This window comes from Labrus mixtus, chromosome 21, assembly GCF_963584025.1.
Source record: "Labrus mixtus chromosome 21, fLabMix1.1, whole genome shotgun sequence".
NCBI classification, from domain to species: Eukaryota; Metazoa; Chordata; class Actinopteri; order Labriformes; family Labridae; genus Labrus; species Labrus mixtus.
The window spans coordinates 433736-451235 of record NC_083632.1 but is presented as its reverse complement, the minus strand read 5'-3'; the positions used below and the strand labels follow the sequence as shown (position 1 = coordinate 451235).

At 43.6% G+C, this 17500-nt stretch overlaps 2 protein-coding genes across 2 annotated transcripts in view; one reads left to right on the top strand and one right to left on the bottom strand.

Annotated features, from left to right (window-relative positions):
* LOC132954989 (phytanoyl-CoA hydroxylase-interacting protein-like) overlaps positions 1-4192 on the top strand; it is a 12707-nt gene extending 8515 nt beyond the window's left edge. Inside the window, exons 2-6 of the mRNA XM_061027569.1 lie at positions 1-157; positions 785-959; positions 1091-1208; positions 1290-1470; positions 2973-4192. The exon at positions 1-157 is cut by the window's left edge and continues 40 nt beyond it. Coding sequence (XP_060883552.1) covers positions 1-157; positions 785-959; positions 1091-1208; positions 1290-1470; positions 2973-3347 — 1006 coding nt within the window. The 3' untranslated portion in view covers positions 3348-4192. The remainder of the gene's footprint in view (positions 158-784; positions 960-1090; positions 1209-1289; positions 1471-2972) is intronic.
* A 2257-nt stretch (positions 4193-6449) lies between these two features.
* The window catches only part of LOC132955906 (SUN domain-containing protein 1-like), a 23519-nt gene continuing 12468 nt past the window's right edge, over positions 6450-17500 (bottom strand). Inside the window, exons 16-23 of the mRNA XM_061028998.1 lie at positions 15114-15185; positions 14087-14272; positions 13678-13956; positions 13452-13536; positions 8330-8445; positions 8009-8176; positions 7828-7920; positions 6450-7565 (exon numbers count right to left, since the gene is read on the bottom strand). Of these exons, the coding sequence (XP_060884981.1) occupies positions 7416-7565; positions 7828-7920; positions 8009-8176; positions 8330-8445; positions 13452-13536; positions 13678-13956; positions 14087-14272; positions 15114-15185 (1149 nt within the window). The 3' untranslated portion in view covers positions 6450-7415. The remainder of the gene's footprint in view (positions 7566-7827; positions 7921-8008; positions 8177-8329; positions 8446-13451; positions 13537-13677; positions 13957-14086; positions 14273-15113; positions 15186-17500) is intronic.

Sequence of the window (17500 nt, the reverse complement as noted above, 5' to 3'; positions counted from 1 at the left end):
CCTGCCGGTTCCTCAGCAGATCCAAATCAGCAACATCACCTGTGACTCGTTCAAGATCAGCTGGGAGATGGAGAGCAGAGGCAGAGAGAGGATCACTCACTACTTCATCGACCTCAACAAGAAGGACAGCAAGAAGGAGAACCAGTTCAAACACAAGGTGTGCACAGAGTCCAAACCCTCCCCTAGAACCTAGACAGATATTCTCCCGCTGTGAGGGACGTTTGAAAGGCAACTCCAGAAAATACCCGGACCTTAATGTCCTGAAAGTTTCAGGGAATCATCACCAAAATGTTTGCAGTGTGGACGAGATGTTTGCAGCTTTGCATGTTAACATTTGATCATTTACAGGAAGTTAGCGGTGGAGTTATGATGCTCTAGTACATTTCCCTACATTTTTGACGTGAGCTGCATGAGAAAACAGACCAATTTCCCCCCCCCCCCCGACTTTATCCAGAAGTTTTCCTTCCAGCCCCCGAAGAAATTTCTGCATTAAGTCGAGTAGAGCGGATGTGTGAACGCAGCAGAATATATTCTCCACAAGCCAGTAGACTGTTTTTGTTTCCTTGCAGGAAGGTCTATCAATTTCAAGTCTTTAGCCTGATTTATACGGCCAGTTCAAGGCTCGATATTTACACCCCTGAAGCGTCTCGCTTTCAGTGTAAACTTCACAGAGTTGTGATGTGAAGTTGTCCCACCACTGGGTTGACATCAGAGGCGTAACATGACTAGCTTAATTTCTTTCCTGCAGCTGAATTGCAATCTGAAAGGGGATTTTGTTTTTCAGGACGTACCGACGAAGCTGGTGGCTAAGGCGGTTCCTCTGCCCATGACGGTGAGAGGTCACTGGTTCCTGAGTCCTCGTACTGAGTACAGCATTGCTGTCCAGACGGCCACCAAGCAGCCAGATGGAGAATACGTCGTCTCTCAGTGGAGCGAGATCATCGAGTTCTGCACGGCAGGTCAGACAACCATTAATCCATCAGCAGGCCGTCTATACTTCTCATTCATTGGTGATTATCTCAGTCAGTATGTGTCCCTGACCAAAGGAGTCACAGTGTGTGTGTGTGTGTGTGTGTGTGTGTGTGTGCAGATTACTCCACTGTCCATCTGATGCAGCTGCTGCAGAAAGCCGAGGCGACCGCCGGCAGAATGCTGCCGTTCACCGTCTTCTACAGAAACCAAGAGCAGGAGTACTTTGAGCAGCCCAGGTGTGTTTAAGTGTCCTGATCATTCTGCAGAAGCTGATGTCGTCTGTCTTTGTTTTAACCCGTCCCGTGTTCCCTCCACAGTTCCTCTTATCGCTCCAGAGACGCTCAGTGCTGCCAGATGTTGCCGGCGGTCAAAGACGACAGCGGCAGCCACGGCTCGCCAATCAGCGGTAAACTGGAGGGACTCTTCTTCAGCTGCAACACGGAGTTCAACACAGGAAAACCCCCCCAGGACTCCCCATATGGACCATTCCGCTTCCAGGTAGAGTCATAAAGAGGTGCTGTATCCAAGTATCAGTCTCAGCATTTAATACAGGTTTATTTGTCGCAGTGGAATATAGAACGCAGCCAGCTTCTAGATGGTAATAGATACCAAAGGTGCGTCTTAGTCATCGTCTTTTGGTTCACAGGGACAGTGAACTCGACAGTGCTCGGGAAGTGACCTGGCACCTCTCCAGCTACCAGACTAACTTCCAGATTTGGTCCGCACCGGGACTTTTACCTGCGACCCTCCAGTTCCCAACCCAAGTCCCTAAGGACTGAGCTACTGCCACCCCAAAAATATACCCCCATGGTCCTGATCTTTGGGCAATGACTTAGAAAAGGAGATTGCAAATGTGGCCAAAGTTTCCCCTAATAATAATCAGGGCCGATTCTTCCTTCATGACAATCGCAGGGTCGCTCCCGACTCAAGGCTGCTTGGAACCGATTTTCTGCCCAGACTATCTTGTAGTGTGAGTGGTATAAAGATCCAATCTTAACGTTCGTCGGGGACGCCCCAAATTATTTCAAACATGTTTGATATTTAGAATTTAAAATCTTGACTATTACATCATGAAAGTGTCTGGCAGAAGTGGGGTGTGACTACAATCACCGAGAGAGACGAGGGGGGACAGTAATAAGTGGACAGTGGTGGAGTAGAGGATGCAAACCGCACAGGTGCGCTGGACACCTGTAATGCAATCTGACCTCCAGCTCTCACTGAAGAGAATACAACCTATGTTGTCCGCGTCTCCCCAGACATTTCTTCACCCAAAACTTTGAAAAACATTTTTTTGATGTGTTTTCCTCTCTGCACAGAGCATTATAATCACACATTTACCCGCCGGCTCCATTGTTTCCATGAGGTCACCTGAGGTGGTGCGTTCCTCCGTCGGGCACGATAATCTTAAGGAAATCCTGTAGACTGTGATGTGCCAAGATTTTCACATCTTGTAGTGTGAGCATGTTGGAGATGATGGAGAAGAATATCTGTTTCTCCTAAAGTGTGTGATGATGCTGCCCGAGTTCAAAATCTGGAAGGATTTTAAAACTCCTGCGGTGTGAGCCGGGCTTTAGAGATTAGGCGAGGAGCTCAGACATCTGGAGGGAGGTTGGTGTGTAGAGCTACAACATGCAGTTGAGATGGTTCAACATCTGATTAGGATCCTTATGAGAGCATCCCTTTGGGGGTTTGGGTCTGGGCATGTCCAACTGGGAATCTGAATATAGAAAATGTCTGGATCGCCAAGAAGAAGAAACATTGTTTGGGAGAGACACATCTGGACTATCTATCAGTTTGGTCTGTTGTCACCATGACAACGATGCAAAATGTTTCTACAAAGTCACACAGGTTTGGATCGTAACTTTTTAAAATTATAAACCATTAATCCCACCAAGAGCAAGCACTTCCAGACAGCGGGGGAGGGGAAAATATGTTTGAACTTGTCGTAGGCCTCTGAGGAACATACCCAGTCATGTATCTGATCTTTTGTTTCTGCACAGATCCAAGCAGACGTCCTCTTCAACCAGAGCACCAACATCTACTTTGGGGATTTCTACTGCATGTACACGTCGTATCACTACGTCATCCTGGTCCTCGCTCCGGACGGCTCCAAAGGAGACGTCTTCTGTAAGGAGATTCTGCCGGCGCTCGACAGATCCGACAACCGCTTCCTGAGCTGCACCGAGGAAGAGGACGGCTCGCTGTCGTTCCGTCACGCGCAGGACGTCATCTTGGAGGTGATCTACACGGAGCCCGTGGAATTGGACTCGGGGACGGTGACGAGGATCAGCGGACACCAGCTCATGAGTCAGTCCACCGTCAACGCCAAGAAGGACCCCAGCTGCAAGATCTGCAACATCAGCGTGGGACGTTAGCCGGATCTTTGACTGGACGAGTAATAAACCGGCTAATAACTGGCGTGGTGACCAGGCGGTGGCTAACGAGCTACTAATAAATTCACCACCTGCTTGTTCAGGAGCCAAAGTAGCTAGCTAAGGACTAGCAATGCCTCAATGGCTAGCAGACGATCCAATTAATCTGTAATCCTAATCTGTTAAGTACCCTCAATTAAATTTGGCATTGTGTCTTCTTCTCTTGGGGCTTCAAGAGTTTGAACGATTGAAATTCTTGGTATCAGGAAAGATGATAGAGTCGAAGAAGAACTTTAACAAACCTAACCAGGTCGACGTTGACCAAAAAGTTCAATAAACACATAATAAGGTTCTATGTTCTAGCAAAAAGTATCAAAAGTTGTTCCCCAAAAGCCCATCACGGGTTGATTTTACGGTTTGAAAAAGTTACACAGATTGTTTGCAGAAAGTCAAGACTATGGACGGCAGGGGCGTGTCCACAGGGGATAGCCAGGGGTGGCATGGGCCCCACACAATCTTTAGGTCACCCTTGCACAATAGTCAGCGTTCCAGTTGGGCCACCCCAGTCCAAAAAGTCTGGACACGCCCCCGATGGACAGCATAGATAATCGATATCACCACTTTGACGTGACGCTGGTTTCTTTCTTTGACGTCTGAAGATCAGCATCTAGGCTGTTGCAGTGTTGGTTTTCCTGAACCCGAAGTGACCATATTAGGACAAGAGAGGGGAGCTGGAGAGGAGCGAGGGGTTTTCAAATGTTGAGCTCAAAGCTTAACTTTCTACATCTAAACTAAAGAGTCTGGTATGGTTCCCACAGACTCAGATTAGCTGCTAATCGTTGCTAATAAATAAAGCTCCAATAAAGCTCTGATATTTACATCAATAAATCTCCAAAAGGCTAAAAACACGGCCCAGAGGTTAAAGGTCAGTGACTGAATTAGCCGAGGTGACACCTAGCAGACCGCTCCCAGCTGCCACTCAGAGAGGCCACGCCCCCTAATTCTACATCACTTTAAGCCTTAATATAATGTACACAGGTGAGTTGTATAAAAATGCAGCCCTTACTGTTTTTGTACCAGGCTGTAAACATGTTTATTTCTGCTGTGAAGTTTTTTAACATGGGGCTCTATGGGGACTGACTCACTGCAGGAGACAGACTCTAGTGGACACTGGAGGAACTCCAAGTTGGCTTCAATTTTTATTTCTTGAGGTTTGTTTCAGTCGGTTTGTGACATTAAGATCAGCCTGCACTTCACCTTTGAGTTATATTTATGTCCGTTAGTATTTTATTCCTTTCCTCTGCTGCTCGTAAACTGCAGACGTTCCTCATATACTTACAGTCGGTGTAAAGTGAATTAAGAAGTAAATGCGTTCTTTATTTTTGTGTCACTTGTTTAAAGACACTTTAAACAGGGTGAAGTTCAGGGACAGTTTACTGTCACAATGGCAGCTTTTTTACCATCAGACTTAAAGGTCATATATTATTTAAAATCCACTTCTCCATGTTCCTCTAACTCTAACATGTGTCTCTAGTCTGTCTACAAACCCCCCAATGATGAGAAAAGTCCATCCTCTCCGTCTTCTGCCTGCTCCACTTTTCAGAAAATGTGTGCTCAAACAGGCCGTTTGGAGATTTTCCCTTCATGACATCACAAAGGGCAGTAGCCCCTCCCCCAGGTGGGTGACACTCCCACAGCTAGGTGTTTGTTCTGCCCTCTGAGTCTGCCTTCTCACCGTAAACAATAGGACATGGAGCGAGAAAGACCGAGACACCCAAGCCCTTCCAGAGAGGGGGCGTGGTCAGACACAGCTCATTTACATATTTAAAGGTACAGACACAGAAACAGCCTGTTCTGAGCAGGGCTGAAATAGAGGGGTTTATAGACATGATCAAATACAGGATCAGAGTGGATTTAGAACAAGAAACTTCACACACTTGTTGAAGAGGAGCTCTGAGACTTATTTACACTGAAGAAGAGGAGGAGGATATGTGACCTTTAAATTCAGATATTATCAACATATTATTTTCAAACTGTAGTTTGCCTACAGTGATAAATGCAATCAATTTAAGAACCAATGAGCAGAGCAGACATCAGTCCGTGAAGTCGTCTGTCCATTTAAAGATTGTAACGTTTCTTTGGAGCAGCCACAGCCAATCAGGAGGCGACTAGTCTTTGTTTACATCTGACTAATCAGAGAACATTTTCCTCGCTCATCAAATATTTAAGTCAGCTTTTAAATGTCCCTGTGTGAAAACACAAACGATCTACAGGTCTGAAAACACCTTTACCTTAAATATTGTTTACCTGTGAATGACTGAAAAGTTAATTTGTCTGTATTTTACTTTGTTGTGTAACACTGACACTTTAATAAAACGAAGGGCTGCTGTTGAACTCTAAACTACACGATTCTTTGTGTTGTTTTTGGTTGCAGCATAAACTTAAAATTTAGAATTCAAATCTGGATCACAGACTGTAAAGTCACCCATCTGTTCCTGCAGGGGGCGCTGGAGTCCAATCGATGGCGGTCTCCATGCTGGAAATGCTGTCTCAGTCTAACTTTCAGTCAACCTAACGACAGGCTGAGAGCTGGAGCTGAGGCGGGTTTTAAACCTCCTGACAAACCGTTACACCGCGCCCACCTGTCAATCAGGTCAGCTACACGCCTTATTGTGAATAACTCTTATCCTTCATCAAATCAAAACTGATGAGTCATCAAAACATTCACCCCCCGTACAGTGTGTGTCCATCGAGACATGAGCTAATCACACCTATTTGGTTTTTTGAACCAGGCTGTAAACATGTTAATCTCTGCTGTAAAAACAGGCTTTTTAGAATGGGTGTGTATGTGACTTCCTGTGCTTCTGCAGCCAGCCTCTAGTGGACACTCCAGGAACTGCAGGATTTTAAACTGTCGCTTGCTCTGGATGTAGAGGGGCTTTTTTTTTTGTCCCTGTGTTGACTCAGCTGATCGTTTTTTCTGAATATGCGAGGTATCCCCAGTTTCTTTAACCATGGCAATAACATACAAGAAAGGTCCAGAAGGAACACAGAACCTCTTAAAATATTACTCTTTCAAAATAAAAGCATCGGACATTACTTCAGTTATTAAAAAACTGCAGATTTCTCATCTTTATTATCTTCACTTTGAAATCACATACAAAAAAAAAAAAAACACAAACATCACATAAAAAAAGTGTTCAAAACATCCCGTAAAGAATTATAAAAATAAATTCATCTTCCAGTAACCTGAAGAAATAAATTAACGTGAAAGTTTTACAGACGTAAGTGCAGGCGAGTCCTTCAGTGCAAAAGTATTCATGAGTCATTTTATTTGTTTGTCACTAAAGGTTTGTGTACATTTCTACAGCTGTGAGCGGGCGCCGCCTGATGGGGCGTTCAAGGACACTTTGAAAGTCTGCCACTGTGAGAGACGATGCACACTCAAGAGTCAGACTGTTGCCGTGGAGATTACTTAACTCTTCGTTCATCCAAAATATAAAATGTTAGAATCTGTTAAAACTTTGGAACTTAATCTTGAAAAATACTCGCATGCTGACACAGGAAGAGGAATTTATCGACGAAGAAAGAATTTAAAAAAAAGACAAACTGAGGATTTTTGGTGAATCTGTTAAATTCTTCAGCGGCAGCAGCGACTGAACCGTCTTCAAGTGGACGAAGTGAAGAAATCCGGTCTATCTCTCTCTTCACAGCCAGGAGGAAGACGAGGGGAATAATTCAGTTTCATTAACGTGCGGCGAGTAATGTGTCCAGCAGAGACGTGAGTAAAACAGCTCTGTAGGAATATACCAAATAAAAAAAAAAGGCTAAAACATGACGGACCTTTAACAGCGATTAGAAAACAACACTGATTTAAAAATATTAACTTTGAACAGGATTATGACATCACATCCGAGCTGCGTCCTCTCTCCACAGGAGAGCAGGACGCCCCCCCCAGAGACCCGAGAGGGGGTCAGTCAGGCACAGGTTGGTCAGGTAGCAGCAGGTGAACAAACGCATCCATCGACACGTTTCTCTGCGTCTCCACATTTTTTTTTTTTTTTTTTAGAGTCATTGAGATTGGCTTCCTGCAGCGTCTCCGTCAGACGTTTGCGGCGGCGTCCCGTGCACTCTGAAGCGGTACAGACACGTGTACTCCTCATGACCCCAGTTTGACAACACCTGGACCTCGATGATCTGGAACGCCTGCTCGTTCTCCTCCTGCTCAAGACAAAAAAGTTAGACGGATAAACCAGGAAGTGACATTTCACTTTTTTTTTTAATGGTTTCATGAACCATTAAAGACATGTAACCATGGCAACCACTCGCAGGCTGAGCCCCTCCCTGCTAACTGTGGATGTTTTTGTTATTTCTGAGACGCCAACAACGACCCTCTTCCTGCGTCCACATGACTTTGTGGTCACCTGTACGCTGAGCGTCCGACCTGCACAAACAGAAGGAGCTCTGAGCCGTCAGTACTCACAGAAACAGGAAAACTCTGCAGGGATTCTCCGTCCTCATCGTACGTGTACGTTCCCAGCAGCTTCCCTCTCTCCTGAACTTCATCATCCAGACCCTGAACACAACACAGGTGAGTCACACAGGTGTGTCTTAAACAGGAAACGGCCTCTCTCTCTCTCTCTCTCTTTCTCTCTGTGTCTTACGTAGACGCTGAAGTCCCGGGGGGCGCTGCGCAGCGTCCCGCTCGGTGCCAGGGCTTTAGGGATGTGTTCGAGGGAGAAGGCGGTTGGGACGACCCCCATGGAGAGCCGGATCACCAGGAAGCCCACAAAACCTCTGAAGGCCCAGCAGTTACCTGGATGAACATCTGGCTGCAGGAGCAGAAAATCACCACATCTGGATTATTCATCAGTCCACAACGATGACCTCTAAATCATTTAACTGGAACATCTCAGAGTACAACGTGAAGGTGGGGGGGGGGTGTCGCTGAGTGTGTCTGGCTTTGTGATTGACAGGTGTGTTACCTGGATAACGACTCGTGGAGACTGAGAGAAATACCAGAGGGGGACTCCGAACAGGCTGAGCAGAGCGGCCTTCGTCTCGTAGGTCTGAGAGCAGCGGGTGCTCAGGATGCTGCCCCCTGCAGGACGAGGACACAAACACCTGTCAGGTGTGCAGCTCTGCTACATTTACATCTCATGTCGTTTTTAAAACGGGTTATTTACTAAATCAGGTTTCATCAAGTTTAAAGTCTGGTTTTTTTCAGCAGCTGGATGAGGAAATAATGAACTTCATTTTATATGTGAGGTGGTTTTTAAAGATGGACGCTCCCCCTGAGAGTCTATCAAACACAACAACAAGACAACAAGACAACAAACACAACAACAAGAAAACAACAAGACAACAAACACAACAACAAGAAAACAACAAGACAACAAACACAACAACACAACAAGACAACAAGAACAACAACAAGACATCAAACACAACAACAAACACGACAAGACATCAAACACAACAAGACAAGACAACAAACACAACAACAAGACAACAACAAGACAACAAACACAACAACAACAACAAACACAACAACAACACAACAAACACAACAAGAACAACAACAAGACATCAAACACAACAACAAACACGACAAGACATCAAACACAACAAGACAAGACAACAAACACAACAACAAGACAACAACAACAACAACACAACAAACACAACAAGAACAACAACAAGACATCAAACACAACAACAAACACGACAAGACATCAAACACAACAAGACAAGACAACAAGACAACAAACACAACAAGACATCAAACACAACAAGACAAGATATCAAACACAACAAGACAAGACATCAAACACAACAACAAGACAACAAACACAACAAGACATCAAACACAACAAGACAAGACATCAAACACAACAAGACAAGACAACAAACACAACAACAAGACAACAAACACAACAACAAGACAACACACACAACAAGACAACAAACACAACAAGACAAGACATCAAACACAACAAGACATCAAACACAACAAGACACACAACAACAAGACAACACACACAACAACAAGACAACAAACACAACAACAAGAAAACAACAAGACAACAAACACAACAAGAAAACAACAAGACAACAAACACAACAACACAACAAACACAACAAGACAACAAGAACAACAACAAGACATCAAACACAACAACAAACACGACAAGACATCAAACACAACAAGACAAGACAACAAACACAACAACAAGACAACAACAACAACAACAAACACAACAACAACAACAACAACACAACAAGACAACAAGAACAACAACAAGACATCAAACACAACAACAAACACGACAAGACATCAAACACAACAAACACAACAACAAGACAACAAACACAACAAGACATCAAACACAACAAGACAAGATATCAAACACAACAAGACAAGACATCAAACACAACAACAAGACAACAAACACAACAAGACATCAAACACAACAAGACAAGACATCAAACACAACAAGACAAGACAACAAACACAACAACAAGACAACAAACACAACAACAAGACAACAAACACAACAAGACAACAAACACAACAAGACAAGACATCAAACACAACAAGACAAGACATCAAACACAACAAGACACACAACAACAAGACAACAAACACGACAACAAACACAACAACAAGACATCAAACACAACAACAAGACATCAAACACAACAAGACAACAAACACAACAACAAGACATCAAACACAACAACAAGACAACACACACAACAACAAGACATCAAACACAACAACAAGACAACAAACACAACAACAAGACATCAAACACAACAACAAGACATCAAACACAACAACAAGACATCAAACACAACAACAAGACAACAAACACAACAACAAGACATCAAACACAACAAGACAACAAACACGACAAGACATCAAACACAACAACAAGACAACAAACACAACAATACAACAACAAGACAACAAGACATCAAACACAACAACAAGACATCAAACACAACAACAAACACAACAACAAGACAACACACACAACAACAAGACATCAAACACAACAACAAACACAACAAGACAACACACACAACAAGACAACAAACACAACAACAAGACATCAAACACAACAACAAGACAACAAACACAACAACAAGACAACACACACAACAACAAGACATCAAACACAACAACAAGACATCAAACACAACAACAAACACAACAAGACAAGACAACACACACAACAACAAGACATCAAACACAACAACAAGACAACAAACACAACAAGACAAGACAACAAACACAACAACAAGACATCAAACACAACAACAAGACATCAAACACAACAAGACAACAAACACAACAACAAGACATCAAACACAACAAGACATCAAACACAACAAGACAAGACAACAAACACAACAAACACAACAACAACAACAACAACAACACAACAAACACAACAAGAACAACAACAAGACATCAAACACAACAACAAACACAACAACAAGACAACACACAACAACAAGACATCAAACACAACAACAAGACAACAAACACAACAACAAGAAAACAACAAGACAACAAACACAACAACAAGACAACAAACACAACAAGACAACAAGAACAACAACAAGACATCAAACACAACAACAAACACGACAAGACATCAAACACAACAAGACAAGACAACAAACACAACAACAAGACAACAACAAGACAACAACAACAAACACAACAACAACAACAACAACACAACAAACACAACAAGACAACAAGAACAACAACAAGACATCAAACACAACAACAAACACGACAAGACATCAAACACAACAAGACAAGACAACAAACACAACAACAAGACAACAAACACAACAAGACATCAAACACAACAAGACAAGATATCAAACACAACAAGACAAGACATCAAACACAACAACAAGACAACAAACACAACAAGACATCAAACACAACAAGACAAGACAACAAACACAACAACAAGACAACAAACACAACAACAAGACAACAAACACAACAAGACAAGACATCAAACACAACAAGACAAGACATCAAACACAACAAGACAAGACATCAAACACAACAAGACACACAACAACAAGACAACACACACAACAACAAGACAACAAACACAACAACAAGAAAACAAACACAACAACAAGAAAACAACAAGACAACAAAACAAACACAACAAGACAACAAGAACAACAACAAGACATCAAACACAACAACAAACACGACAAGACATCAAACACAACAAGACAAGACAACAAACACAACAACAAGACAACAACAACAACAACAACACAACAAACACAACAAGACAACAAGAACAACAACAAGACATCAAACACAACAACAAACACGACAAGACATCAAACACAACAAGACAACAAACACAACAACAAGACAACAAACACAACAAGACATCAAACACAACAAGACAAGATATCAAACACAACAAGACAAGACATCAAACACAACAACAAGACAACAAACACAACAAGACATCAAACACAACAAGACAAGACATCAAACACAACAAGACAAGACAACAAACACAACAACAAGACAACACAACAACAAGACAACAAACACAACAAGACAACAAACACAACAAGACAAGACATCAAACACAACAAGACAAGACATCAAACACAACAAGACACACAACAACAAGACAACAAACACGACAACAAACACAACAACAAGACATCAAACACAACAACAAGACATCAAACACAACAAGACAACAAACACAACAACAAGACATCAAACACAACAACAAGACAACACACACAACAACAAGACATCAAACACAACAACAAGACAACAAACACAACAACAAGACATCAAACACAACAAGACATCAAACACAACAACAAGACATCAAACACAACAACAAGACAACAAACACAACAACAAGACATCAAACACAACAAGACAACAAACACGACAAGACATCAAACACAACAACAAGACAACAAACACAACAATACAACAACAAGACAACACACACAACAACAAGACATCAAACACAACAACAAGACATCAAACACAACAACAAACACAACAACAAGACAACACACACAACAACAAGACATCAAACACAACAACAAACACAACAACAAGACAACACACACAACAAGACAACAAACACAACAACAAGACATCAAACACAACAACAAGACAACAAACACAACAACAAGACAACACACACAACAACAAGACATCAAACACAACAACAAGACATCAAACACAACAACAAACACAAGACAAGACAACACACACAACAACAAGACATCAAACACAACAACAAGACATCAAACACAACAAAACAACAAACACAAACACACACAACAACAAGACAACAAACACAACAACAAGACATCAAACACAACAAGACATCAAACACAACAAAACAACAAACACAACAACACACACAACAACAAGACATCAAACACAACAACAAGACAACACACACAACAAGACAACAAACACAACAACAAGACATCAAACACAACAACAAGACAACAAACACAACAAGACAACACACACAACAACAAGACATCAAACACAACAAAACAACAAACACAACAACAAGACAACACACACAACAACAAGACATCAAACACAACAACAAGACAACAAACACAACAACAAGACATCAAACACGACAACAAACACAACAACAAGACATCAAACACAACAACAAGACAACAAACACAACAAGACAAGACAACAAACACAACAACAAGACATCAAACACAACAACAAGACATCAAACACAACAAGACAAGACAACAAACACAACAACAAGACATCAAACACAACAAGACATCAAACACAACAAGACAAGACAACAAACACAACAACAAGACATCAAACACAACAGCAGAGGGCTTAGAGCTGAGCTACAGACAGGAAGTCAGACGTGTTTTTGGTCGCTGATCGTGTCTCACTCAGATCTACGTCACTGAGTTTGGACAAAAGCGTGAAAAAAAGGAGCTAAATCAAGGTGTTTTTGGTTTGTGGATATGACAGAAAATACTAAAGAATAACAGCAGACTTAGAGAGCGTTTGTTTCTGACCTCCAGACTCCAGAGCGTAGTCGGCGAGGCCGGTTCTGTCCTGAGAAAACAGCCGCAGAGCGTTCGTCACAATCACATTGACGTCCTGCGGCGAGAGAGGCGAGACGAGAGATCAGGAGACTTTCTTTGTTCCATGATAACAAAGTATTATTTTTTATTATCAGCACAACAACACCAGAAGAACTTTAACGGTCATTCTCCTCCTGCAGACTCCACCCTCTCTCACCTCCTCGGTCACAGCGGCCCCAGCGGCGTTCAGGACGGTCTCTCTGAGCGTGTCGTCACTGCCGCGCCGCTCCAGCTGCAGGCTGATGTTCTGCAGGATGCTCAGCTCCAGAGAGGCCAGCGCCCCCTGCAGGTCGGCCCCGCTGACGTACTGCTGAGAGAGCCACTGCAGGAGAGACTCGGGCAGGTCTGCAGATGCCCCGCCCCTCAACGCCAGCCCGTTACCGTAGACCAGAGAGCGAACCTCCTCACGGACCTGAGAGGAGACCTGAGCAGAGACCTGACAGAGGACACGAGGGACAGATGTTCTTACTGATCTCAAACTGGGGAAAACAGAAACACATCTCTGACCCCTAGTGTTTAAAACGGGTACTGCACGCCACCTCCTCTCTAGAGTCTGTGACGCTCACCGTCTGCTGGATTCTGTCGATCTCTCTGCAGCCGTCACACGCAGACAGACTCTCCACGTCCCGCCTCACGTCCTCCAGAGACGCCTCTAACCTCGCCACCTCCGCCAGCAAGGCATCATGGGAGTGACGGTCAACACCGACACCGGGAGAGCTAGAGACAAAAACACAACATCTGAGAGGAGGGGGAGGAAGAGGAGGAGGAGGAGGAGGAAGAGGAAGAGGAGGAGAGGAGAGGGAGGAAGAGGAGGAGGAGAGGGAGGAAGAGGAGGAGGAGGAGAGGGAGGAGGAAGAGGAAGAGGAGAAGGAGAGGGAGGAGGAGGAGGAAGAGGAGGAGGAGGAGAGGAGGAAGAGGAGAGAGGGAGGAAGAGGAAGAGGAGGAGGAGGAGAGGGAGGAGGAAGAGGAAGAGGAGGAGAGGAGAAGGAGAGGGAGGAGGAGGAGGAAGAGGAGGAGGAAGAGGAGGAAGAGGAGAGGGAGGAGGAGGAGGAGAGAGGGAGGAAGAGGAAGAGGAGGAGGGAGAGGAAGAGGAGAGGAGGAGGATGAGGAAAAGAGGAGAGGAGAGGGAGGAGGAAGAGGAGAGGGAGGAAGAGGACTAGGAGAGGGAGGAAGAGGACTAGGAGAGGGAGGAAGAGGAGAGGGAGGAGGAGGAGAGGGAGGAAGAGGAGGAGGAGAGGGAGGAGAGGGAGGAGGAGGAAGAGGAGGAGGAGGAGAGAGAGGAAGAGGATGAGGAAAAGAGGAGAGGAGAGGGAGGAAGAGAGGAGAAGGAGGAAGAGGAGAGGGAGGAAGAGGAGGAAGAGAGGAGAAGGAGGAAGAGGAGGAGGAGGACTAGGAGAGGGAGGAGGACTAGGAGAGGGAGGAGGACTAGGAGAGGGAGGAGGAAGAGGAGAGGGAGGAGGAAGAGGAGAGGGAGGAAGAGGACTAGGAGAGGGAGGAGGAAGAGGAGGAAGAGGAGGAGAGGGAGGAAGAAGAGGAAGAGGAGAGGGAGGAAGAGGAGAGGGAGGAAGAGGAAGAGGAAGAGGAGGAGGGTTACCTGACAGCGGCAGGAAATGTCTGAGGAAAAGGTGAGCCTGTCGTTGCAACTTCCTGTCTCGACTGAACCTCCTGAAGGAAAGATCAAAACACAAAGTTGTTGTCATCGTGTACGTTGTGTGTGTACATTGTGTATGTAGTGTATGTTGTGTGTGTATGTTGTGTACATTGTGTAAGTTGTGCACGTTGTGTGTGTAGTGTAAGTTGTGTACGTATGTTGTGTGTGTAGTGTAAGTTGTGTACGTTGTGTGTGTAGTGTAAGTTGTGTGTGTAGTGTAAGTTGTGTGTGTAGTGTAAGTTGTGTGTGTAGTGTAAGTTGTGTGTGTAGTGTATGTTGTGTACGTTGTGTGTGTAGTGTAAGTTGTGTGTGTAGTGTACGTTGTGTGTGTAGTGTATGTTGTGTACGTTGTGTGTGTAGTGTAAGTTGTGTGTGTAGTGTATGTTGTGTACGTTGTGTGTGTAGTGTATGTTGTGCACATTGTGTATATTGTATGTTGTGTACGTTGTGTGTGTAGTGTATGTTGTGCACATTGTGTATATTGTATGTTGTGTACGTTGTGTGTGTCGTGTACGTTGTGTGTACGTTGTGTGTGTAGTGTATGTTGTGCACATTGTGTATATTGTAAGTTGTGTACGTTGTGTGTGTCGTGTACGTTGTGTGTACGTTGTGTGTGTAGTGTATGTTGTGCACATTGTGTATATTGTATGTTGTGTACGTTGTGTGTGTCGTGTACGTTGTGTGTACGTTGTGTGTGTAGTGTATGTTGTGCACATTGTGTATATTGTAAGTTGTGTACGTTGTGTGTGTCGTGTATGTTGTGTGTACGTTGTGTGTGTAGTGTATGTTGTGTACGTTGTGTGTGTAGTGTATGTTGTGCACATTGTGTATATTGTATGTTGTGTACGTTGTGTGTGTAGTGTAAGTTGTGTGTGTAGTGTAAGTTGTGTGTGTAGTGTAAGTTGTGTGTGTAGTGTAAGTTGTGTGTGTAGTGTACGTTGTGTGTGTAGTGTAAGTTGTGTGTGTAGTGTACGTTGTGTGTGTAGTGTAAGTTGTGTGTGTAGTGTAAATTGTGTGTGTAGTGTATGTTGTGTACGTTGTGTGTGTAGTGTAAGTTGTGTGTGTAGTGTACGTTGTGTGTGTAGTGTACGTTGTGTGTGTAGTGTAAGTTGTGTGTGTAGTGTATGTTGTGTGTGTAGTGTAAGTTGTGTGTGTAGTGTACGTTGTGTGTGTAGTGTAAGTTGTGTGTGTAGTGTACGTTGTGTGTGTAGTGTAAGTTGTGTGTGTAGTGTAAGTTGTGTGTGTTGTGTACGTTGTGTGTGTAGTGTAAGTTGTGTGTGTAGTGTAAGTTGTGTGTGTAGTGTATGTTGTGTACGTTGTGTGTGTAGTGTAAGTTGTGTGTGTAGTGTAAGTTGTGTGTGTAGTGTACGTTGTGCGTGTAGTGTAAGTTGTGTGTGTAGTGTAAGTTGTGTGTGTAGTGTAAGTTGTGTGTGTAGTGTAAGTTGTGTGTGTAGTGTATGTTGTGTACGTTGTGTGTGTAGTGTAAGTTGTGTGTGTAGTGTAAGTTGTGTGTGTAGTGTAAGTTGTGTGTGTAGTGTATGTTGTGTACGTTGTGTGTGTAGTGTAAGTTGTGTGTGTAGTGTATGTTGTGTGTGTAGTGTAAGTTGTGTGTGTAGTGTAAGTTGTGTGTGTAGTGTAAGTTGTGTGTGTAGTGTATGTTGTGTACGTTGTGTGTGTAGTGTAAGTTGTGTGTGTAGTGTAAGTTGTGTGTGTAGTGTAAGTTGTGTGTGTAGTGTAAGTTGTGTGTGTAGTGTAAGTTGTGTGTGTAGTGTACGTTGTGTGTGTAGTGTACGTTGTGTGTGTAGTGTATGTTGTGTACGTTGTGTGTGTAGTCTAAGTTGTGTGTGTAGTGTATGTTGTGTGTGTAGTGTACGTTGTGTGTGTAGTGTAAGTTGTGTGTGTAGTGTAAGTTGTGTGTGTAGTGTAAGTTGTGTGTGTAGTGTATGTTGTGTACGTTGTGTGTGTAGTCTAAGTTGTGTGTGTAGTCTAAGTTGTGTGTGTAGTGTACGTTGTGTGTGTAGTGTAAGTTGTGTGTGTAGTGTAAGTTGTGTGTGTCGTGTACGTTGTGTGTGTAGTCTAAGTTGTGTGTGTAGTGTAAGTTGTGTGTGTAGTCTAAGTTGTGTGTGTAGTCTAAGTTGTGTGTGTAGTCTAAGTTGTGTGTGTAGTGTAAGTTGTGTGTGTAGTGTAAGTTGTATGTGTAGTGTAAGTTGTGTGTGTCGTGTACGTTGTGTGTAAGTTGTGTGTGTAGTGTATGTTGTGTGTGTAGTGTATGTTGTGTACGTTGTGTGTGTAGTGTACGTTGTGTGTGTAGTGTAAGTTGTGTGTGTAG